At 42.2% G+C, this 25,902-nt stretch overlaps 1 protein-coding gene across 1 annotated transcript in view; it reads right to left on the bottom strand.

Annotated features, from left to right (window-relative positions):
- Positions 1-25,902, bottom strand: part of FRAS1 (Fraser extracellular matrix complex subunit 1) — a 263,048-nt gene that overhangs the window by 151,297 nt on the left and 85,849 nt on the right. The window contains exons 18-21 of the mRNA XM_040967150.1: positions 24,787-24,927; positions 22,498-22,641; positions 5,676-5,828; positions 5,319-5,465 (exon numbers count right to left, since the gene is read on the bottom strand). Of these exons, the coding sequence (XP_040823084.1) occupies positions 5,319-5,465; positions 5,676-5,828; positions 22,498-22,641; positions 24,787-24,927 (585 nt within the window). The remainder of the gene's footprint in view (positions 1-5,318; positions 5,466-5,675; positions 5,829-22,497; positions 22,642-24,786; positions 24,928-25,902) is intronic.

Here is a 25,902-nt window from a genome sequence, read left to right as displayed (position 1 = left end):
CTTCCTTTCTCTCATTACTAACCCAGGCACTCAATGGATCCTACTCAAACTCTCCAGTGTAAATCAGAACTATGTGCTTTTTTTCCAGAGCAACAGATGCCAATATCTCAGAGCTTTGCTACTCCCTTAGTGGATTACTATCATAGCCTTTCCCTGGTTTCCTCAATCTATTCTATACTCCATGGAAGTTCTTTTTGGTGCATTCACCAGAATGAATTTTTTTTCATACTGCTTGGGATCCAGAGTGTAGTCTCACAAATGCAATGCCTTTCTTCCTCTACGAGGTCTTCGTTGATGATTCTAGAACAGGTCTCACATTCTTAGAGCACCCCACATAGTTTTACATTTAAGTGATAACTTCACATCTCTTTTAAGCCATAAACTTCCTGAAAGCAAAGATCTACTTTGTTTTATTTCTGCACATTTCCCAGCACCTCACTGGTTTTCTATCCTATTGCAGGTGTTCAATAAACACTGCCGCATAAAATGAAAGAAGCCAGATACAGCAATACTCGTGTGTGTTTCTGCCTTGTCTTGAGCTCTTTTCTAAGAATGTTTCAGAGGAAGTCTAGAGAATGATCCAGTGAGTTTCAGATCTCTAGGATATCAAAGTGTGTGGTACAGTGCAGGGGAATTACCTTTCTGTAAAATTAAAAGATATAAAGTACCTCTGTTTCACTTACTAGGAAGCCGATGCTATAAAATATTCATTGAAACACATAGATTGGTAATTTAAGGTCCTAGAAAAACTCTAGATGGGATTTTCAGATGGTTTGGGCATAATCAGAAGAGAACATTTTAGCTATTGGAAGCTGAAATGAAACTAAACTTTTATCTTTCCCTCTTCTTTTTCCTTAACTAGAATTTCAATGTAGGTGTATCTTAACTTTGGCAAATCATCTCAGAAACAGGTCAGAGAATTTGTGAAGAAAAATGAAGTGGGCCTAAGTGAAATATTAAAAGATGATATACAGATAGTTTTTTTCTTCTTTTTTCTTCAAGAGGCAGCAAAACAAACAGATCTTCCTTTTTCTGGTTCACTTCCCAAACGCACACATCAGCCCAAATGCAGCAAGGACATAGCCAAAAACTGGAAGCTCAGTCTAGGTCTGCTGGGTGGGTGCGCAGCCATTTCGCCTGCTGATTCTTACAGTGCTCAGTAGCAGCAAGTTGGAAATGGGGCAGAGCTGGACTTCGCACCCAGGAACTCCAAAAGGGATATAGACATTTTGATCTTCAGACCAAACACCCACATCCAGTAAATCTTTTTAATAGGCAAAAGAAATATCCTTAGCAAAAAAAAAAAAAAAACCAAAAAAAAAATTCCCTAGTAGCATATTAAAGTAATTAAACTTTAATTTTTTACTTTATCAATATTTTATTAATGAATTTAATGAAAACAAAAAATTTATGCTAATGCTACTTAAATATGTCCCATTCACCTACACAAGAAACACACTTGGTTACATCCCTCTGGCTGGAAAACAAAGCAGTTACATCAACCAGTTAAAAACAATAAACAGCGCCAAGCGCAGTAGCAGCTGAAGTTCTTGCCTCAGAAGCACCAGGATCCCATACAGATGACGAATCTTATCCTGGTGGTCCAGCTTCCTGTCCAGCTCCCTGCTTGTGGTCTGGGAAAGCAGTCAAGCATGGCCCAAAGCTTTGGGATCCTGCACCCGTGGGGGAGACCCGGAGAAGGCTCTGGGCTCCTGATTTCAGATTGCCTCAGCTCCAGCTGTTGTGGCCCCTTGGGGAGTACATCAACAGAGAGAAGATCTTCCTCTCTGTCTCTCCTCCTCTCTGTATATCTGACTGTCCAATAAAAATGAACTAAAAAAAAAGAAATCCAATAAACAAAGTCATCAGGCGAAATAAGCCACGCTGTAAGTAAAATGCTGCATTTGGTTCTAAAACCAATCGTACAAGAGAGAGATCTGCTTAGACAGCAATTCCTACAGGAAAAAAACATCCACGTCATTTAGTCAATCTAAGGCTTAGCTGTAACTAAAAATATTTTATGTAGTAACCCTGTCACAAGCTGAAGGGTCCGCACACAGCCTCAATGCCAGCTGGGTCCCCTGCTTGACATGGAGTGCCACAGGAAAGTCAGAGGCCAGCTCCCCAGCTGGCAGTGGAAAACCCATCGCTTGCCTGGTGTGGGGGGCTTTCTTGAAGTTTATTACTCAAGCTATTACGCAGAACCTCATTCCCCGTAGGCACCTTGATATGTATTCCAGCCCCTTCCCTGGCTTTAATGAAAAGTAAATTTATGCTGAGCATTTGAAATGTCAAAGTGCTGATGGAGAAATCAGAGAGATGTTTAGGGTTACAACGAACAGCAGGTGGTGTGCACCATTTCTGTCTCCGCTCCCTTCTTAGTCCCTCTACAGCAAGCAGCAGACGACTAACTCCATCCTACATGGGGCCATTCCATCCAAACCAAAGCATTGTGTCTTTATACCTTCCATCTCCAAAGGACTGAGGTGCAAGAGTCCTTTTTCCGACTTATGAAATTCAGATCATACACATTAGTTCTGGTGTAACTACTATCTGTGGCAACAACCAGAATACTGTGATAGTTCTCTGAGGTCACTGATCCTTGAGGACATTGGACCAGAAACTGCCAAGACGAGTGGGGTGTAACCATCATTCATAAAGAAGCACAAGGCTCCACAGCATGTGGAAGTCACATTTCTTTCCCTATAGATCTGTTTGCTGCTTGCTATAGGTCTGAGATGGTCACATACTTCTCCTTTAAACACTCCACCACTTTTAACTTTGCCTGCAACAGAGACAGCCAAGTAGGAAATGGCAGTTACGCCCAGACTCAAGAGGGAGCAAGGAGACTTACTCTGCACTCTTCAAAACCAAGTTCTAGGGCCAGTCAGAAAGAACTGCCAATCACCTGTAGCTCCCTAACAATGAAAGTGGCTTCCTTCCTCCCTGTGGGAGGTCTTTGAGGGAGGAGGAGAAAAAAAACCTCCACTTTGGCTTGTGCAGGGCTGGTGATGTGGTGCAACAAATGAAGCAGCCACCCATGATGCTGGCATCCCATGTGAGGACCAGCAACGTTTTGAGCCCTGGCTACACCACTTCTTATCCGACTCCCTGCTAACACACCTGGGAAATCAGTGGAAAATGGTCCCAGCACTGGGGCTCACAGCCACTTGGAAAGCGAACTAACAGATGCAGGTGCTCTTGTTCTCTTTCTCTCTCCCTCCCTCTCTCTCTGCCTTTCAAATAGTAATAAACAAACTCTTACTTATATAGATTGGCCTCGGGAATGTCAGAGTTCTTGAACTCCAAAGCATTGGGGTTACAAGTCCTGAAAACCCTACTTCTCTTCGCTCTTTAAAGTTCCTATCTCAAGTAGTTATCCTTAAATTTTAGAGCTAGCTTAAAAGCAAGCATTCCCTAAAGATTTTGTCACCAGAATCTACAAACTTTGTAGTCATTATGTTCTTCTACAAAATGCGTATTAATACCTCCCTTAAGGGAAACTGCACTTCTCCAACCAGCCTTTGGTGCACAATTGCTAAAACTGATCTATCTCTAATTGTCTATAATGAGTTTTGTTGATTTTAAAAAAACAACTGTAAATTCAAATATTCCAACTTTGGGGCATACTTTCTTCAGTCTTAGAATGAAATGTAAATACCATTCAGCCATTAATTGTAAACACTACGCAGCCATTAGAAGGAATGAAATACTACCATTTGCAACAAAATCATATCATGGAAAATGATAATATTAGAAAAAAAAACAAACAAAAGTAAGGACCAAAGTTGGGAGACTGAATCCCTAGTCACATGGTAGCATCTCAAGTATGTTCATGCAGAGGCCTCCCTACACCAAGACCAAGACTTCCCAGAAGAGAAACATTTCAATGCAACATATTTTTATTACCTACACTTCACACAAGGAATTCTATGTTTTTTTTTCCTTTTGAGCTTTTTTTCCCCTGATTCCACTGCTGTGAAGAGCCTCATAAATCTGTCACTATTTTTCCACTGACATTCTCTTGCTCTTGAACAGGAGACATAAGTATTTCATTCCTGTCTCTCGTATTGCAGGAGTTACAGATGCTGGCAGACAGTTGATATACACCTAGCAAACTTTTGTTGTAAAAGTAAAAAATCTCCCCTCTGGTCCAAAATTGATTTATATCTTTAGTTTCTGAGCACAGGATGCTGAAGTGTGAGTTTTACACAACTTCACTTCCAATCAAATCCTTGCAAACATTTCAGTAAACTCACAGTAACAGCTTTCCAACTGTAACACATATATATATCTTTGAATACTTCATTTGCCACTCATTCCCGACAATGATGGCAATGACAGCAGTGAGTCTATATTAAGAGCTTATTCTCTGCCTGGCTGTGTTAAGTGCAGCTACAGGACCTAAGTGTTGTTCCAACTCCCTTTTACAGAAAAAGGAACCGAGACCTACTGGTTAATTAATTTATTCAAAGTCATAAAGCTGGTAAGTGGCAATTAGGATTTCAATGTAAGGCCCTTTACTATAAATCTCCAGTCTTCTCTCTTAGCCACTATTCCATACCTCCTTCAACATGGGCCTTCTCAAAACACAAAACTGAAATACCACCACGTTTGTGAACTGTCATTCATTTTCAGTATTTGATCTTTTATTTTGTTTTTCCAAATGACACTTTGTGACTGAAATTCATTGAGCCCCATGGTTTATCATAAATGTTCCTATACACTTCTGAAGACTGCCCTAACTTTCCTCCCAGTTAGACATTCTCTTTCCCTGATTTACCCTAATTCATTCTTTGTGCAACATGTAGGCTAACCAGTCATAGTTTGACTTCTTTGAGAAGTAGGAAATCTATACAAAAAACTTTCAAGCAAGATGAAATACTCTGGAGAGACACTGAACGTTTTGAAGCATGCCAAGTTTTGCACAATGTCAAAATTCAACAATTACATGGGAAAAAACACATTAAACCTAGAGAAGGGCTTAGTCCAGTCTGTGCAGGATCATAGAGCTGGGTGAGTGAAAGAATGCAAAATGGTGAAACACAGTAACACTTTGTTTTTTCTTAAATTAGGTTTCTGAACCTAGAAGTGAAATGGTCTGCCCAAGATCACACAGCTGGTGCTTTCAGGGGACACCTTGAGAGTCTGAGTTATAATCTGCAAATGGCATCCACATTGTTTTTGTAAATCAGGTTTCTTCTTTAAAAAAAAAGTAATAAAGACTATCAGGAGAGAAGATGGATGCAAGCACTTTGCATTTCTTTCCACAGCTGCACAGGGGCAGGAAAGAGAGAAAATTCATTTGGAAAACCTACCTTGGCAAGTACGGTGGTCATCAAGATAGTGCCCAGGGAAGCAGGCTGTGCTGCAGGTGCCAATGTGGGACAGAACGAGGTTGTCATCACATGAGGTGCAGGAGAAAGGTCCTCTGCCCTGGCAGGTTCTGCAGGAGGAGTGGCATCCTGCAGAGGGAAAATTACACAGACCCTATGTAGCCAGACATCCTTCCAGAGGGGCACCCCAACCACTGTCACAGAACCTTAACACTGACAGCATTCTGGGCTCTGGTTTCCAGGCCCCAGATGTGTGTGCTGCCTCCTCAAACCTTCTTAGCTGCCACCACAAGGAGGACACTATTAGAAAGCTCTCTGGCTGCTGAGTCCAGCACTTACGTTTGCAGGCTCCTTCTTCTGCATAGTATCCTGCAGGGCATTGAGGAACACAATGGTCCCCAAGCAGCAGGTGTTGTACATTCTGGCAGGCCAGACAGATGCTGCCGGTGCTGTGGAGATCAGCCACGCAATGCTGGCAGAGGTGGTGGCAGTCTGCAGAAAACAAGGTGACAGAGACAGTGTGGACGGGTGCTCACGGCACAGTGTTGAATCACTGGGCTGAAGGGCATGAGGGATTGCACAGACAGCTGGGAGTAACCCAGTGGCAGTCTGGGTCAGAAAGGCAGAAGCTTGGCACCTGCACTGAGTGTTGTAGAAATGGCCAGGCCTAACACAGTGGTTGAGGCTTTAATCTCTTTACTTTGAGGGTCAAGTTTGAGGGTGCCATGTGACAGACACTTGCCAGAGGTACAGAGAGTATTGTCAGACTAACAGAAACAATAAGATCAATACTACTAACACCTCCTCCCAGGGCGCCAAACACCCTGACCCCTCCATGAGGCGCCTTCTCACACATTTGGGCTTTCAGAGTCAATATACTAGTGTCAGCCTTCAGCATGGAGGGGTAACTGTTGGTAAAAAAAAAATTGGCATGAATTGGTGAAAGTTTTCAGTCTTTAGAGGTAAACTAAATGAGTAGGAGCTCTGGATTGAAAATTCCTTTTTTTTTTGTGATAGAAGACAGTTTACAGCAGTTCTATCAGACCAGTTGTCATTAAAGCAATAAAATAAATTATCCTATGCAGCCAGCCCGTTTCTTGTTCTTGTTCATCTGATAGTCACCCTTAATAAAGGACCTGACTCTGTGTTCAGCTTCCATTGTCACAAAAACTTCCTCTACCACACTTTCAACCAGTAATTATATTCAAGTCCAATTTACATGATTATTTCCAAAAACAAAAAAAAATGTACAGATTTTGAATTAATTGGCAACATGAAAATAGAGTAAGAATCTAGGAGGAGTTCTGGCTTGCAGGGCCATGCTATCCTCCCCCTTGGTATTCCAACACCTGTTTGCATTTGATGATGATGTACAGCTCAGGTCCCAGAGATTTTGTTTAATCTAGTGGTCTTGTAGACAGTGACTGGTTTCTGGCAAGACTGTCATCAATAAACATCCATGGCAGTACAGCCAACGGCCTGCTCCCAGGTCCTGTGAGTCAGGCTTTTCTCTGTGCACGGAGTGATGTGTTCTTAATTGCTGATCATCTGGATGTGTTCCCAATACAAGAAGCAGATCTCATTCACACTCCACATAAGGACCCCACCAAGGCCACCCCAGCACAATGCCAAGGTTGTCCCTCTAAAATGCTGAGTCTTTTAGCAGCCCTTGACCCTTTTCTGAACTGTGGAGGTTTCAAATGGCAAGCAAGCTTTTGCCACTATCAGGAATCATTCATGATACCCTAATAGACAAATTAATCGTCATTACAGCCCTCCAGTAAATTATAAAGGAAATGATGGTTGCATTGAAGGAAATACGATAAGGAGGCTATTTCCCCCTGAGTTGGTATATAACTTGCACACAATGTAAGCATTGTATTCTCTCTTCCTGTGCCCTCCTCCCAGTGCCAAGCACATAATCCTAGGTATGCAAAGGAAAATTCAAAAAGGCTTCACAATGCTCCTAGAGCAAATGAAAGTGATAGTGCTTTCGGATTAGCTTAAAGCATGGATAAATTTCAAGATTAGAAACCCAGGAAACAGTGTTGACCCAATGCTCAATTATTGGAAGAGTCAAGGCTTGGCTTCTCAGGCAAGTGCAGACAGAGCATCTTGGGTACAGGCAAGTATCAACAAGGCTCACAGGTGCTGCAGTCTAAAGACCTGTCATATTTAACTGAAGCTTTTTCCAGTGTGCAATTAGAGAAATGAAAATGCTTTGAAGAGAGAGTAAGCAGACCTCTGTAGAGTATTTTGTAAGAACAATAAACAAGTATTTATGAATTTGTCTGATCTTGGGGCTCTCTAGAAGCTGTTTAAACAAGGATGGTAAGGTGTAGCAGTCACTTGTAAAAGAAGCTGGAGCCAGGTTCCAGACATGTCTCCCATGCCTACAGCAGGTGCTCTGAAACCTTGACTGTGTTTCCAAACAGCATGTCTCCTTTCCCACCCTTTCATGTCCTTCCAGTCCATGTAGCACAATAGCTTGGATTCTTCTCAAACTCATAACATTTTATCTTTGCCCATTTGCTCTCATGACATCCCAACCAGGGGTGCAAAGGGAAATTCAATGATTTTTTAAGGAAATGGCTGATCACTTCACTGACAGTTTTGATCCATTGTCAACATTATTCTGCCTCATCTCCATTTCCCTTCTTCATGCCTTTGGCGTAAGCCTCCAACCAGGCTTTGTACCACTTCTTGCCCCTGAGATATTCTCCACACACACACCTGATCTCTTGACTACCCTTTACCACCCAACCTCTTTCCTTACCAACCTGTCACCTCACTGATATATACATCATCCTCCACAATACCACCATGGCTATTGCTCAAGAAAAGATCCCCGATAATTTCTGAATACACAATTTCTGTGCCATCTCTGAAGACCTGACATGACATCTGTACAACTGTGGCGTTTTTATCAGCCTCTTCTTTGCAATCCTGTTTCCCTCTTTAGTATGATTTGACAATTTGTCCTGCTGATCTCTCATGGCTGGTCTTCATTTCTTGTCCTTAATTGACTAAAGAGCATTTAGACAATAATTTCTTCCTTCCTCTCACCCAAGTTTCTGAAGGTATTAAGCCAGATATGGTTGTTTGGGTGAGATGTGGGTCAATGAATAGCAGAGGCTCTATGAAAAATGTGCAAAGTTGCCAAGACCCTGAGGTCAGTCAAGGTTTCTGCCTTCTTCCACTCCTTCACGTAAGCATCAAGAAGGCACCTGATCAGTTCCCATACATGTCATATTAGGATGAGAGTTCCCAAAGGAACAAGAAAAACCAACAAATGCCACCTGAAAATACAAAACAATCAAGTGTAGAGTTGCCCAAAGCATCCTATAAGTACAAGTGAGTTTACAGTTCCCTGTCACATAAGATTTTAACTGCTCAAATTTGCAAAGCATGATCTCCAAGTGCTTTTTGTTTACTGCTGCATTCGTTCTAGGATTTTAAAAGGCACACTGAATATCTGTTCAAGTAAAGCCTCCTATCACATTCTTTCACACACACACACGTCTCCAACAAGACCGTTTAAGTCAGGATGTTCAAAATCCTGCTATGAAGATTGGTTGACTGATTTTTATTAAACCAAGCCAAAAAGAATAATACATTCTTAAAATCTAGAAAATACCTTCATCTTCAAAGGCTCAAAGCCAAGATCTCTTTGTGGAAAAGAATTCCTTGGGAGACCTCAACATGATTGATGATATATGGGGAAAGAAGCCAAAAATCAGAGCAATAAGAGCTCCTGGATTAATAGCAATGTTCTGAGTTAGCACCAGGGAAGTACAGTCCCTGAGGGCAGAATACGGCACAACCAGCTGCCAGTGGCCTGTGCCATCCCCCTGGGTACCACGTGCAGATGGGCTCCACGATCATACCCAGGAGGCTACTGCGATCTGCACAAAAGAGAGGGATAAAACTCAAACATGGATCCTTAGGCTTCATTTTTTGAACTACAAAGTCAGCCATGGGAGAGGAGGTGGAGAGGGTAATCCCTATACCTACAGAACAATATCATGGAAAATAATAAAGAAAAAAGAATAGCATTCATTCACTGACTCTAGAGTGTACACTTGTAACCACCACTACAGGCATGAAGAAGCAGTGTGGAACTGTTGATAAAATTTCCTTCCAGAGAGTTTTTATCAATTTATATTCCCCAAAGCCATTCATGAGATTGTTTTACCACAACTTGACCTATACTAGGAAATTATTTAAAACAGCAAAAGAATCTTAACCAATATTATTGGTGAAAATTAGTGTTATTGTTTTAATGTGTGTTTTTCATTATAATTAGGTCAAGCATTTAAAAATACTTTTTCCAAACAACAAACATATTTAAATGTCTATTATGCTGAGGAAGATTTTATCCTGGTTTGGGAAAATGACCTTGGGTTTATACTTGGAACTAAGCATTTAATATCTGTAACTGAATAATAATCTGAAATCAACAAAGAATTCTTTCCTTATCTTTTTGTGAACCTGGAGATATGGAGCTAGCAGGAAATCCTAGACAAAGTTGTCAAAATCACCTCCAGAGAGAAACTTGTATAGAGTACAGAGCACACGCAAACAACAAAACAAAAGTCATAAATGTTCCTTGGAAATAAGTTTTACTACATCCACACAACCCCTTTGCACTTTGTCTCCCTATCCCAGGCCAGGAAAAAATTCTTCCAGTTCAGATTATCAACTTTGCTACTACTCCCCTTCTTGTAGAGTGAGTTGGAAGCAGTCCATGGACTCTTAGAAAACCTAATGTTAGCATGAACATGAGTTGTACTGCTTGCCAGAAAAAGGGCTGTCTCCCAATTTTGCCCTTTGTCACAGGGCAGTGCAAATGGTGGCACAGTGGGCTGAGCAACACGAATAGATGGAGGATATGGAGTGAGGGACTGTTATGTGTGTTCAATCCCAGGAATGGGGTGCTGAGTAGATAGCAGGAGCACCAATTCAGCTCCACCAGCAGAAATGACCTCCGGAAGATGGCTGAGTGGAAGTTTTCTGCCAGAGGAGTTGGGCAGGGAAGAGTAGAAGTTCCTAAGAAAAAGGAGAGCTGGGGTGAAAACTCTCAGCAGCTGAACACAGCAGAATCTGTCAAGGAATGGAGGAAAGTCAGTGTGTGTGTGTGTGTGTGTGTGTGTGTGTGTGTGTGTGTGTGTGTGTTCTATTTACTGAGGTTTGTGTTTCCACTGAAGATTTAAATGAGAAATGTTTGTGCATTATGTAATTGTAATGGCAGAAAACCAAAACTCCAAGTAAACACTGACATTCAGCCACCAAGGTGAGAGCTCTGCTGGGGGAGGGTGCTTTGAGGTAGATCCTTTTGTTCTTTCCCCTCCTTCCATCCATCATATCTGCAGAAGTCCTCTCTCTGCAAGGAGCATTCCATTGCTGGCTGTTCTCAAGGGGCTTGTACAGGATTCAGCACGTTACGAAAACTACAATGCAAGTACATGAAATCCATTGTAGCTTAAAAGGAAGGGAAAATACTACTTGTGGTTTGCCTCAGAGACATGATCAGAAATGTCAGTTCCCAGGACTTCTTTAAAAAAACAAACCAGAATTAGGCCAGATCAGTAGGTGGCTACCACACAGTTGCTGAATGAAAGGAAAACGTCACCCTTGTAGAAATTCTAGGAAATTGTGCAGAATTTGGAGGCCGGTGAAAAGGTCAAGGTGAAGTGTTGCAGCTGGTTTTCGCAGCCTGCTTTAGGCTGACGGAAGAGGGCATGGCTCTGCCATCTGTGTGATCATTTGCAACTGCCCTGTCATTTATCATCAGGGGTAATAAAGATAGGACTCTCCTCATGGCCAGTCAAATGTTTTAGTTACATAATCTACACATAGTCACGAGATGCTGTGAGCCCATTCCCCAGCCAACAGCTGACACAAGTCACTTGGTACACAGTAAATTCTACCACAGTCAGTCACTTTGGAGGTCCTATTCTTGGTGGGTGGTAACTGTCTAATAAAAAGAAATTCATACCCTTGTTGGCCTCACACTGTAAGGAAACATCTTTCAAATATGAGGCCCATAATTGGGACTGAGGCAGTAGCCTGGGGTATCAGCAACCCCGGGCCAGATTCCCCTGTCAAACCTCTCATTCCACCTTCCATTCCCATTTCTGTCCAAAGGTGATATTTTGAAACAATTTCACAGGATACACCAGAGGAAGTCAACTTAATCCTCACTGTTTAATCTGCACCAGCACTGTAGTTACTAACATAGAGCAACAGAGTTTCCCACCCAGCAATCTAGCTGCCTCTGCAAGGATTAACAACACATCCTAAAAGCCCCATCTGTGCAGTGAGGCATTCACATCTGATCTTCTTGCTTATAATCAAAAAACGGAGGTTGACCTCAAATATGTTTAAATGGCAAGTTCATATCCATTAACTGCTTAGAAACGGCACGCATGGTACCTGCAGGCCGTTTCCCAGATGCTGCTGTCGCCCCTCAGTACAGAAAGTCTTACTTGTCATGATTGCAATTATAGTGAGGAATCTTCAAATTAAGACTCATTAAGAATGACATAGAAAGAAGAAAAACCCAGCACAGATTTGCGCTTAGGCTGTTTCAGATTAGTGGTGCAGAATAAGCATGTATTTATTCAGTGCGGGGGGGTGGGGTGCTGGGGCAGATGGAATTCCAGTTATCTGCATACATGCCTCCTTGCCAGTCTACACAGAACATTTACACTTGAAATAAAGCAACTTAATGAGCACATTGCAGAAAAGCCTGGAAACACAGGATTACCTCCAAAAACAAAAAATAAAATAAAATTTCTTGTTTGCAACCAGCAAAAGATTTCATTTGGTTTTAAAACATGCACAGCATGTAGACATGCTAAAAATTGGATCAGATAAAAAATTAACACTGACTCAGCAGCCGCGACGGCCTCTGATTTGTCACCTGGCCGTGGTAAGGCAATTACACGTGGCAATCCCTGAGTGATGCTTTCCTCAAATCACAAAGGCTCTGCTTCGAGCATCAGTGAGGATCCCTCAGAGCCATGATGGATGGAAGAACACATCAGCGAAGTGACTTATTTCACATCTTGAAAGCCAAGTAAAGCAAGCTTGCTGATATGAGAGTCAATGTATACTGTCTAAGCAATGACTTTGCAAGTTGTTTTTATGGGCAGTGACTCCTTAGCTGATAAATAATGACCTAAAAAGACACATTCAGAGACACAGCGAGATTCTTAATAATGTCCTGTCAGTCGATTAGGTTCTTATCACAAGCACATTAGGCGCACTTGGAAGTGGTTAGAATACTTAGCACCTGTAGCTGTCCCTCATCAGGCTTGAGTTTAGATGCCTATTGGATATTTGCAAACGGTGCCAGCTGAAGACATCTGTGTTAGGAGGGAAGACCATGCAATGGTTTACAGGCACATAGGAGGGAAAGTGTGCAGTGGTGAGCAGAGAAACTCAGGGGCTGCAGAAGTCAAAGTGAGCGACTTATATTTAGCGCATGCTATCAACGGGGTGTGATGGCTCCCCAAACTCACAAAAACATTCTAAGGTCCTAAAGAAAGGAAGGTAGGGAGAGAGAAGAGTGAGAAAAACAAGGAAGCATAGATGAAATGTCTAACAGGAAGAGAAAAATACCTGAACAGCAAGAGCAGGTTACCAGGTAATAGGAAGATGGCCCTGGGCCTTTGGGCATGAGAGAGTCCCTTTCTTAAAGGAAGGAAAAGAGGAGGGCAGGAGAGTGAGACTTTGAGGGAAAAATATGAAGATTGGTTATTTCTTTCTTTTGTCAACTATATTAATCTTCAAAACCAAAAAAAGAAAGCAGAGCTATTGGAGAGTGGAAGGAAGTTTGATAGCATGTGGAGGGTAAGGTGAGGAGCCAAGGACACAGTAGTCAGAGCTTTGCCCTCTGGAGTGGCACTGTTTGGGTTCAAGATCCAGAACTACCATATAGCAGTTGGACACTTTGGCTAAATGGGGTATTGTATCCATAATCACAGCATGAACTTACCAGGGATGTATCCTGCGTTAATTGCTGTAAAGGAAGAGCTGGCACATACTAAGTGTTCAATTATTCTTTGTTTGCACTGGGCCCAATCAGAACTGACCTGAATGACCTTTCAGCTGAGTGACTGTCTTTGCCTATTACAAGTAAGTCACAGAGATTCACAGGAATACAAAAAAATTGGGCTAAGTGTAGCCTTACCATTTTACACTCTTAAGTGCTAAAGGGGATAGCACATGAGTCTAAATCCAGATGGGTTCTTTTACCAACGATCCACAAGAGCCTCCTCTGAAATTCAGACCCTGGCCCAGAGTTCTTACAAAGTCAACACTAATCCTGACTTTGTTGGGAGCCTTGCTGAGTCAAAAGATTGTAAGTCAAGTCTTTCTGTCGCTGTTAAAATTAGGTAAGATAGTGTTTAGTAAATGTCAGGTGAAGGAAAAAAAAATATCGGTTGTTCTTCCTCTGTTTTAATTTAGGAAGGTTTCACTTTAAATTTCAGTCATGTCCTTTCCTTCTGAAAGGAGAAGCTCAAAGAAAAGAAATGCTCGGGAACGTTCAATCATTCCTCAGCAGACAGCGTGATCTCTTCAGTAACACAGAAGAGCAAGAAGAGACTACCACTGAAACTCGCAGAGATATTGGATATGCAATTCACAGTTCAAACAGCAGGAGATGTGGCGACAAGATGAGAAATAGGAAAAGAAAACACATTACAAAAAAAGGAAGATAAGGAATATAAAGAAGCAAGTGTTTTAGAAAGAGAAAACACCAGAAAACTGAAAAAAAAAATTATAAAGAACAGAACCAGATGGAAAGAAGAGGAAGGTGGAGAAGAACTGATAAGAACCAAAGATCACATCAACAAGAACCTTGATGTGATTACCATGTCTCATGCTTGAAACAGATTAGACATCAGCACATCCGTCTGAAGTTGTACCCATCAGGCATGAGCACCATCTACGAGCTAGTTAAGTAAAGTAGTTCACTTATAGCTCCACCGGCAAAATATCGGCAGTTATCCAGTATTCACTTTTCTGAGGTGATCAAATGAGAAGTCAGAGAATATTTTGAAAGCTAAAAAAATGCTATCAACAGCCATGCTTACTCATTGAAAATAATATGAGAAACAATTAGTCATAGCGATGTTACTGCAAGCCATACTTAACTTACTGTGGATTAAGCAATTAATCTACCTTCTGCTTATTGTCATCCAGGTCCATAACAGGAAAATAGTTATTTCCACAAACGCTACCAAGGGATTATTGGCCATTAAAAGATGACAGTTAAGTGTCTCCCTTCCATTATTTGCCAACACATGCAAGTAAGATAGTTATAGGAATATTTAAGAGAAAGGAATAAGAAATATGAAGCTGAGAAGCTATAAAAATGCATTTATATCTACATTAAAAAGAACATGTTATACAAATTATTAAAATTTAGTATGCATTAGTGTTCTGCTTAAACTTTACTTATTTATAAGGAGAATGCATATACAAATGGAATATGAGAATACATGGCAATGGAAATCAGCTTCCTTAGCATGCGAAACAAATTAGCAAATTCTTGCAGCTTTCCCCGCCACTTCCCCTCCTAGCCCCCTTTCTTTATACCTGATTGTGTCATTCCAACTTTGAATCCACTAATGTAAGGAATCATCATTGAACCCCTGACGAATGCACCCAATTGTGCTCAGTATTCAGGAGGGCAAAAGGATTAAGTATATGAATTCTGTGAACATACTCCTGGCTCCTGACGTCAACATTGGCTTGGCAGGGGCCTTTGTGGTATTTATGGAGTGAACTCCTTTTTTCCCTATTTCTCATTTTCTCTGTTTCTCCAATGATTAATGCATAAGGATACATATTCTCTAGTTTCAACCCTCGGCTCTTCATGGCCCAACTTTTGTTACTTTGAGCCCATTACTTGACCTCCTTGTGTTATGTTTCACTTTCTTCTTGTGAAAAATCAGGATATGATTAACACCTCCCTGTGAAGATCACTGTGCATGTGAATGGCCAAATGCTGTACTTTTCACTTAATAAATCTTCAAAATGATCTCCCATTACCAGATGCCCATGGAAAGATTACCTACAGAAACATGATTTGGTCAATGCCAAGTGCTAGGTCATTGATAGAAATGGCATGCCAATAGGGGAATTGTAACACAGGACATTTGAAAAGGAAGCTGAATTTGGAAGGGAAAGAATGTGAGGTATTGAGCAAGAGGGGTAAGATTTTGATGATCCCATTAAGGCAGTTACTTCTACATGTAAAGTTAGTACCTCTTTCCTTCCATTCCCTTTGTAACCACTGGAGCAGCTACAGAAAGATGTGGAGTAGTGCCAAGCCATCTTGGCACATGGCAGAAATTGTTGTATAGACATGGTTCTTGCTTCTCTGGTTTCAAGTCACCATATCTGTAGGTAGGGAGCCGAAGTACTGGCTCATTCCAGGACTCCTCCCTGGATTCTTATTTGTGTCTTACCTTGAACTCTCGTTCTTGTTCCGTGATTCAGCACCATTATTATATCAACTTATCACAAAATAAAGATCTATTGCTTTTTTAATCTGTGCATTTCTACTTTTTCAGCAAATTTTTAAGGTCCTTTCAGAAACGTTGGCAAGATAAAGCAAAAATCATGGAAGGGCTTCAAAGTGTCTTGTCTACATCTTGGAAGAAAAATAGAGAGCAATGTTCTTTGGCAGGCAAAGGTGGGTGGCACGTGTACATATCTATGGGTGACTCCTCTACCTGCCCATGGGAAGAAAGAAATAAGCTCGCAGTTTGTACATAGGTTCACAATCTAATTCTACCTTTAGTGGATGTCAAAACAGTTGTTTATAATATAATCTGTTCAAAATATTCCCGCAGCTTGTTCTACAACCTACTTTGTAACAAGGTATAAATAGGGAAGTCTTCCATTAAATATTTGGGAGGTGTTATCTAGCCTTTCTTACCTTTGAGATTCATATACACAAATGCACACTCAAGGTTCTGCAGAAACTTGCAAGATAGAGAAATCTTGCAATAAAGAAAGCTGCTTAACTTTATTTATCCATAACTTCTGCACACGGTGACTACACTTAGCATTGCTTAAAGCTTGAGTTTCAGGAAATACAATGGGAAAATTCTTTGAGCAATATAACACACTTGTCCTTAGAGGTTACTTTCCTCCACAGACATGTGATTAAAAAGTGAGTGTTTAAAAGATGACTACCCAAAGAACACATTTTAATTTTCCCAGGATTCCCCTACCCTAACACATTGCCCCAAAGCAAACATTTCCAATCTGGCCATGCGCAGTGGTGCCTTCTCCATCTTATCTCCTTTGTGCATGAGAACTACAAAATGGAGCCCTCCCATCAGGCATTCCACAAACCCAACTCACTGCTTTAGAAGCCTCTGTGTTTGGACATCTCCCCCTCAGGTTTTTATCTGTGTTTTTTCCTTTTAATCCTCATCCTCTCCTATGGATAGGAGAAAGCTTTTAGCTGAGAAAGACAAATGGAGAACGCATCCAGGCTTTGGAGTATTTTTTTTTTATAATGTTGTCGTGATGTGAGCAGAAAATCAAATCTAAAAACCCATGAAGAAAAAAAAAAACTTGACTTTCTATAGCGCTTAACCACGTCTGCGGCAACTGAAAGCATTCCTGCCTCTCACTCCAGTTCTTATACTGTTGTTGGAACCCTTTATCCCTGGCCTAAATCTCACAAGCTATGTACTTGCTTTGATACTCTTGGAGAGAAAAAGATCCCATACATGTGACATCTCCATATGTGAGAACACATTGAGGGTACTGGCCCTGTTCCCAGAATGTATTTACTTGTGTCTGTATGATTGATTAAATGTAATTTTCTTTTTTAAACAGGTAAGTGCAATTAAGAGGTCCCTGATGAGAATCTTAGCTACAGCTCAGATGAAGAATAATTCCCATGAATAAATCCTACCACCCTGGAAGCCGTAACTGAAGGTAAAAACCAGGTCCCTCTGCTAAGGACTTACGTAGGCAACTGCTTCAGGGTCACACCTCCCCCACCTGTGTAATTCTTTTTGCCCACCTGTGCATCAAAGGATTCTTACCCATCATTACCTGGGACCTCAGGCAGGGGTGGTGGGAGTGGAGGGAACCAGAGGGTGAGAGGTATTATTGCATAATGCCCCCCCCCCTTTCAAGCCTCTATAAACGCCTGTGCTGGGGAGTTCACTTTGTGGTGTACTTCATCGCTCACACTTTTGTTCGTCCAGCCTCTTACACACTTGGGCTCGAGGCCTCTCAAGCACTGCTTGTTCTTTTGCTGCACGTGGATGGATCCCAGGACAGAAGGTACTCTCTCCCTTTCTTCCTTACGCTTTTACTTTTCAACTCCTTCTCCCTGAACATGACCCATGCATGCCTGTATTTCTCATCCTCTAAATAAACCTTATCACTCTCTTAAGCTGTGTCAGTACTCAAATAATTTTTTTTTTTTAAGTAAAAGCCAAAAACCTAGAAAATAAACATTAGGCCCAAACCTAGACCACAACACTTCTCTAAGACTTCCAGTGAGCTAGGGCTTCTCAAGGATGTAGAAAGAACATTCCACAGACAGCAATGCACAGCCTGGATTAGCCTCTACTGTCCGTCACCACATGGCTTCCACTGCCACTTTTCTGAGTTAAGAGGCACATGAACATCCCATGAGATAACCTGTGACCTTATATGACACTTCAGTTTAAAAATTCCCAAGGCAGCCATTGTGGCACAGTGGTTTAAGCTATCACTTGTAAGTCCCATGTCCCATATCAGAGTGTTGACTTGAATCCTTATTGATCTACTTTCAGTCCAGTTCCCTACCAATATGCCTGAGAGGACAGCAAATGATAACCCAACTACTTCAGTTCCTGCACCCACATGGGAGACCTGGATAGAGCTGTATTTGGCCTGGCCCCAGACTGGGCTATCGTGGGCATTTAGGAAATGAACCGGTGGACAGAAGATCTCTAGATATCTAGGGGTGTGTGTGTGTGTGTGTGTGTGTGTGTGTGTGTGTGTGTGTGTGTGTGTGTGTGTGTGTGTGTGTGTGTGTCTCTCTTCCAGTCTGCTTTTAAGATAAACAAGCAAAATTGTAAAGAAAATTCCAGACTTTTAGGTTCAGAGTAAAATCAAACTAGGAGATAAGCTCTTGAAGGTAATAGTTAGCAACACTGCCACTTACACCCTCAGCCAGGACAGTTCCCTCTGAATGTAATCAGGTTACCCTTAATCCTTGTTTGAATTCAATAACACATGTTTCCCTCTCTGTCTCTCAGACCTGCACCTGTCCCTGGCAACTGGTACTCCCATCTTTCAGATTCATACGTTCAGAAACCTGGGAGCCAAGCGCAAAGCCTCCTCCCTGTGAGCCACCAGGGTTGAGAAATCACTGACCTTTCTTGCTTCTATGAAGTTGCACCCTATACAATTGCCACTCTTGGACTATTTTTGCACACGAAATAGCAATAACAGCAATGCTATGTGGATCTACCTGACAGATCATGAATCCTCAGGGAACCATGACTCCCATCTCTTCTTCATCTCCCTGGCAATGTTCTCATTAAACGCCCTTTTGTCTTGCCTGGATTCCTGACTCTCCCTCTCAAAGAGTCTTCCTGCTCAGTTTCATCATCTTCTCAACCATCGTCTGGAGGTCCTTCTGTTCACAGAAATACAACCATGCCACTTCCTGCTTTAAAACTTACAGAGGTCCCTCAGCCTTGATGACAAAGAATGCTGTTCTGAAACTGACCACACAGCAGCCTTCCCTCCCTTGCTCTGCATCCTTCTATCTGAGACTCACCACTACTTTACTTGGGAACGGCATTCTACTTCAGTCTATGGACATCTGAACAGATAATCTTTCACCTGTATTTTGGAACCCTCTATCTACAAATCTTCAGTCTAATTCTTACTGTCCTTGCAAAATTATCTCAGTAGTGATGTATTCCAAAAAATCTCCATACACTACTACACACACACACATACACAGGCCCTATTGTATAGGTTGGGGGCTTATCCCATAGGCTGATTTCAAATCTTTTACTACAGAGTTCCACAGCAATGACCTACTAAGCATATATCTCCTATCACTGGCTGAATTACTTCCCTCCAAAATTCATATATGGCGGTTCCAACCACCAGTACCTCGGTGGCACCTATAATTAAGTACAGGACTTTTAAAGAGTTAATTAAATTGAAATGAGGCTGTTCAGGGTGGATCCTCACTCTGGCTGATGGGTATACTGAGAAGAAGAGGAGATTAAGACAGACTGCAGAGTCTCACATACACAGAGAGCAGGAGAAAAGGAGAAAGCCGCCATTTGTAAGGCATGCATGGAGGCCTCGAGCATGCCAGTCTGCTGACCCTTGCATCTTGACCTTTGGACTTCCAGAACTTTTATTTTGAGATAATGATTTTCTGTTGTAAAATGTCATGTTTGGCTACCGCAACCTTAGTGAACTAACACCTATCTGCCTCCTTGCGTTCAGCTACATATTTCTTGGCTGCAACCCTTTAATTCATCTTTGTATCCCCAAAGGCCAACACTATGCCAACATGGGCCATGGATTTAGTAAGCACTTCACTGAAGACATGAATGCATTGTGGCACTAAAGAGAAAAGTGGGATGTGCTTAGAAAAGGCACAGTTAGTGAAACAGCAAACTTTGGGGTCACCACACTTCTTAGAAAGTGCAGTAGTTGATATTACTGGTCAAGCTTTTTTATAAAAAAAATACTATCAGAGCAGACCTCACTCAGCCAAGGATTTCTACACAGCAGGTGTTGGTTGCTTCATTTGAAACTGTTACTTAACAGTCTTAACTCCCAAGACAGCTAGGATTGACTTTTTCCAGCACATATTTGTGGGACCTGCTTCTCAAGAGCTGGGGATTTCCTGAGTCACCTAGCTCAGTCCCATGATTCTCTATTCTTGCAGTCCCCTATTAGCCCTAAAAATTTAATGCTACTCCTGATCACCCAATTTCCTATCAAACAGAGCTATGGACATTGGAGAGAACAGAGCTCATTAAAAATTAAATTTTTCAAATTTCCTTATATAAACATTTGTTTATAAAACACACCACAACACATGCAAGATAACACCTGCCTGTTTTTCTCCAGGGCTCTAATGTTTCTGTGCTCTAGGCTAGCTTAGTCAAACTATAGTCCTCTGCAAATATTGAGCCCTTTCACCCACAAGATGCAACCCAAGCTTTCTGACCTGAAACCTACAAATCCTCTACACTCCAATTCCAATTTAAATCCCCCAATCGCTTGATCTAATATGCTTTAGTAGCAATCATACTCTTCAGCCAGGCTGGATGATTCACTGGCTTTGATGGTCTCCCCTGTTTCATTTTGTGTGTCTGTCTGCTGGTAGACCCAGACTCTGAGTGCCTTCATGCCCTCCATCTGTCCAAACAAAGCCCTGCTTTTCTGCATGCATTTTAGGTTTCACCTCCTCTGGAAGACCTTCCATATTTTACGTTATTGTCCCTGTGCTCAATGTATGCAGCCTCCACTGCCTGTGGCATTATTGTCTATAGTTTATTTTGTACTACGTGTTCACTGCACTTGTGTTTTCAGTTCATGCTCTTAAGTAGTCTGGAAAATATTTGTATCCCCTGACACAACACCTCACTACCATGCGCTCAGTGGTTTCTCAGTAAATATGCACTAGTTTGTTTTAACCATGTCAGGAACATCTTAGTTCTCAGGGTTGCTGCTCCTCCTCATCCTGGAGCAGGACTTAGTAGCCAAACTCCAGCTTACCAACTGCGGTAACAGTCCCTTCCATTGCCAGATTCTCCTTCGAGGAGAGGCGCTAGCATCTCTCACATTCCCAACTTCTAAGACAGTCCTGACTATAACTGGCAACTCGACCAATGAACTCACACCCCACAGATGCTAATTAGTTTTAAGCCTGGACTTAGAGCTTCCACATTTTGCTGCCTCTGAATGTTTACACAGGTTCCAAGGCTCAGCTTCTGTTCTGAATCCTAGCATTTTTCAGCTGCAGCCTTGCACTTGGGTCTTTTCAGGGATTAGAACGAACAAATAGCTAATATAAAGATCATGAACAAAAAGGAATGGATCATTCCTACCATGACACCACCAGCCACACCACAGTACCACTATGGGTTTACTCTGTGCTGATCCACACACCAGAGTTGGGGTGTGGAGAGATATCAAAGTATCTGTGCTACCCCAGACCTACTCATGTGCCTGTTGGTACTGTGATTTAGCCAACTAGCCACACAAAGACAAATCCGATAGCCTGATCAACCACTCCAGCACTCCTCATCCCAGATCCTAAGTTACTCAATTTTTACATACTCCCTGTGGCATCTCAGAATGCCTTTCATTCAAGCCTTTCAGAACTGCTGAAAGCAAATGCCTGTGAGTTCCCCCTATAAATTAGAGGCGGCAGCCAGGAAAAATGATAACCCATAATTGGTAATTGTCTTTTTTTCCTTGCATTCTGAACATCTATTAGTAGCCACATCAAATATTTATATGTGGGGTTGGGTGCATTTGTAGCTATGTATACATTGTTCAGAAGGATACACAAGTACAAATAATCCCAACATTATTCACATTTTAGACTGCTTCCCTACCTTTTTTTCTTCTTTGTGATCCAAGTTCTAATATAAGAAGAAAAAAATCTCTAGCCTCTGGAGGCAAACTGATTTACTTTCAGGTTAATTTCCCTAAAATATCATGCCTAGGGCTAGTTGTGAAGGTTCCCCATAGCAAGAAGCAGGAAATAATAGAGAAAAGAGAGTTCATCTTCAGAGAAACTGTTTTAAGAATACATTTTGCTCTCTTCAGATGAAGTCATCAAATACATGCAAAGCTACTGCGATGGTAATTTCACTCTTCATTAATATGAATTTCTATTTTTTTCTTCTTCAGGATTGACAAAAGTACTATTAGAGGGTCCATTTAATTCTAACAAAATTCAGCAACGCCTGAGGAGAAGCAATGAGGTGAGTCCCAGGTTGGGGGGATGGTGTCTCCTGTACAAGAAATCAGGACTTTAAGACAGAGGTCAGGTCTGAGGGCCCCGTCCAGCCCAGAGTGACAATCCCTGGCAGCAGCCTCAAGGATTCCTAGGGAGCCTGCAGGAGTGGTCACTCACCAGTGCAATATCCTACAGGGTTGAGGAACTGCTCTTTCTTGCAGCTGGTCCTGCAGATTCCATTGCTAAGAGTGATGCGAGGGTGACAGGAGATGCAGTCAGATTCTGATGGCCCGTGGCACTGCCTGCAGCTTGGATGGCATGCTGGGGTTTGGGAAGAGAATAAAAGCTAGAACTGAAATGAACAGGTCAACATGTAAACACAGGGCATGTTCAACGCCCTCCACAAGTCATGCTATAATAACTGAAGATGGCAGAGTAATTTTGGCACGCCATTGCAGGCAACTGCATTTCTGGTATCAATGTGAACCCTCTCTACAGGAAGGGGTGAGGTTCCTGCTGTTCTCTGCCAAGGGTCCTTTGGGTATTTATAACATCATTCCCCAGGCCTTGCAAAATTAACAATTGAAAAATTAGTCTGCTATAGACTTATTAAATTTCGAGTTCATTTTGTGGTTGGCAGATCAAATGATTTCATGGGCTTCACATGGCCCAAGGGCTAAACATTCCTCATCCCTAAAAGTCTCAACACACATACAGAATCTGGAGCTACACTAATTTCAGTAATCAATCCACTCACTGCAGAAGGACCAGCATGACCACATCCAGTTCTGTGAGTCAAGAACTTCAAATCCAAGTTCACAGCACAAGCAGCAGTAGTGAGACTCCCCCATCCCTGCTGCCTGATTCTAAGAAGAACAAGCTGCAAGACTGGAACGTGCTCAGAAGTGCTGGCAAAGGGGCAGTGGTCCACAGCCAGTGATACAGAAACTTCTCACCCCAGTCGGATGCCAGCCAGACTTTCCCTTCAGGCCATGACTCCAATGCCTGTTTTATCAGTAATACTTAATTAAAATACCAAGAACAGGAAAAAAAAATCCTCTTTGTGGAAGCTATCATGGACTACATCTGGAGCTCAGTTCTTTCAACAAAATTATGTCAAAGCTATGTCTTCTCCAGAATAACCACCTAATGACAAGAAGTACTACACTGAAGAGAGAGAGAAAAAAACAACAAAAACGGAGTCCTTGTAAGGTGCAGACAATAAAGATAAGCATGGCAGGGAATCAAAGCAGGTTGCAACTGCAGCTGCATTTCTGCTGCCAATGCAGACAGCAGGAGCAAGCATGTGGAAGGAGATGGGAGGATTCTTTGCCAAGGACAAGGAGGTCCATCCAAGTTTAAGTCCAAGAGGAGGGGAGTGGAGGGGCTGGTGCTGGGTTGAGCTTGCTGGAATTGATGAGTTCCCTGCTGGCACGTGGCTGGTGGAAAGCAAAGGCACCGATTTGGAGTAAACTCACTTTTGGCAAGAAGCCAAGAGGAGATAAGGTATAATAAAAAGTCAGCAAGCAAAAAAAAAAAAATGACCTACTGATTAGGATAGCACCCACTATCACCCCGTCTACATTCCTGAGACTCTGGCCTTTGCCAAAGAAGATTCTGGCATTCTCAGGATGATTTCCACCACCCTGCTCTTCCTCCCCATTGGAATCTTTCACATGACCTGGGTGCCCTGCTGCTGGTGGTACCATCCATCTGAGAGCTTCAGGCAGACAGACGAAAGTGGTGGTTTCTCAGACTCCATTTTACTAAATGATTGAACACACACAGGCAAGACTACGGGACTAGAAATCATGCAGGGAAACAGTCTTCAAGAGCAACCCCAATGACAAAGGTACCAGGGGTGTTCCCTCATTGAGCTTGCTGGTGTTTAAAGTAATTTTCCACAGAGCCCCAGAGAGATTAAAAAAGCTTCTTGGGAAAGGGAAGGAAATTCCTGAATAAAAACAACTGGTGATCAGAAATAATCTCAATGTCTGTCCATTCTAAACTTCCTCTTGAGAATTAAGACTAAAAGTAGTTTACCAATTCAATTGTTAATGTACTTAAAAGTATTTTATAAATTTGCCACATATTCTTGGGCTCCAAGAATACAATTTCATTACAATAGGCTTTTTCCTATCAGCTATGGAAAAAAAAAAACACCCAGATTATCTGTTTGAAAGTTGGTGCTTTTGAGATGTGGAGTTAGTGGTGACCCTCAATGCACGCTCCCATTATCCACGAGGTTCCTGGCCTCTCAGCAAAGAGGGAACCCAGCTCAGAGTTCACACCCTTATTGAACAAACAGAACGCCTCTTGTTCTCAACACTATAGCCTTTGACCTGTAAATGCAGGACAAGCTTTCACAGCCCAACATCACTCCCTGGTACAGTAATGGCAGAGTCTGGCTGCACTGTGAAAACAAAACACGGGGCTGGGAACATGCGCAGCACGTTGCGTACTCACCTGTGCAGGCACCTTCCTGGTTAAAGTAGCCATCTGGGCACTGGAGGAGGCACCGTCCATCCAGCATCACATGGGCAGGCCTGCAGACGGTGCAGTTCTGTGGGCTCTTTCCTGCACAACTCAGACAGGATTGGTGACAGGCTAGGAGAAAGGCAGAGAAGACCATCAGGAAAACCCCACAGGACACAGATTAGCTACATCTCTCATGCAAACTTTTCAAGGTTGGAGTCAGTTTTGCACATTCATTTGGCTTTCATAAGCACACACCAAGTACATCTCACATATTTCTTGATAAAGGCAGGCACCTGCAACGCATGCATTTTGAGAACTCAGATTCAGTAAAGCACAGATGTCATGTAACAGAAATAATGGTAGAGTCATACATTTCTTTCTTCCCAAGTTCCGTTCTCAGAGAACATCAAATAAAAAGAAGCCATAAAATAGTTGTCCCTCCCTTGAGACAGCCCTCAAACTGTCACCAGATACTAACCAGCTGACCAGGCTGTCAAAGAGAAACAATGTCACAATGTCCCAGGCATTTTTTAAAATGGCTACTCTGTGATTCAGACAAGAAATACACAGAGGAACATTTTGAAATCATCCAGCATTCTGCGCTGTTCTAACAAGCTGCGGCAACAGGCCTGTGAGTAGGCAACTAGAATACAATGAGATAGAGATGACAAAAGGGTATAAAGGACATGGTATGGTAGCCTAACGGCTGAAGTTGGTGCCTAGCATGCCCCAAGATGCCAAATGGGCTCCGGTTTGTATCCTGGCGACTCCACTTCCCTTCCAGATCCCTGCTTGTGGCCTGGAAAAGCGGCAGAGGAAAGCCCAAAGCCTTGGGACCCTGCACCTGCATGGGGCCTTGGAAGAAGTTCCTGACTCCTGGCATCGGATTGGTTCAGTTCTGGCCATTGTGGCCACTTGGGGAGTGAACCAGCAGATGGAAGATCATACTGTCTCTCCTTCTCTCTGTAACTCTTTCCAATAAAAATAAATAAATTTAAAAAAGAATATAAATTTTTTTGTGGAAAAACTGAACTAAAGGTTAAGTTTGTTGGGATTCACACTGTAGCACAGGGGATTAAACTGCCCCCTAAGGTGCCAGATCTC

Source organism: Ochotona curzoniae, unplaced genomic scaffold, assembly GCF_017591425.1.
Source record: "Ochotona curzoniae isolate NIBS_2020 unplaced genomic scaffold, NIBS_Ocur_1.0 scaffold_4506, whole genome shotgun sequence".
NCBI lineage: Eukaryota > Metazoa > Chordata > Mammalia > Lagomorpha > Ochotonidae > Ochotona > Ochotona curzoniae.
This window is presented reverse-complemented; position numbering and strand designations above follow the sequence as displayed.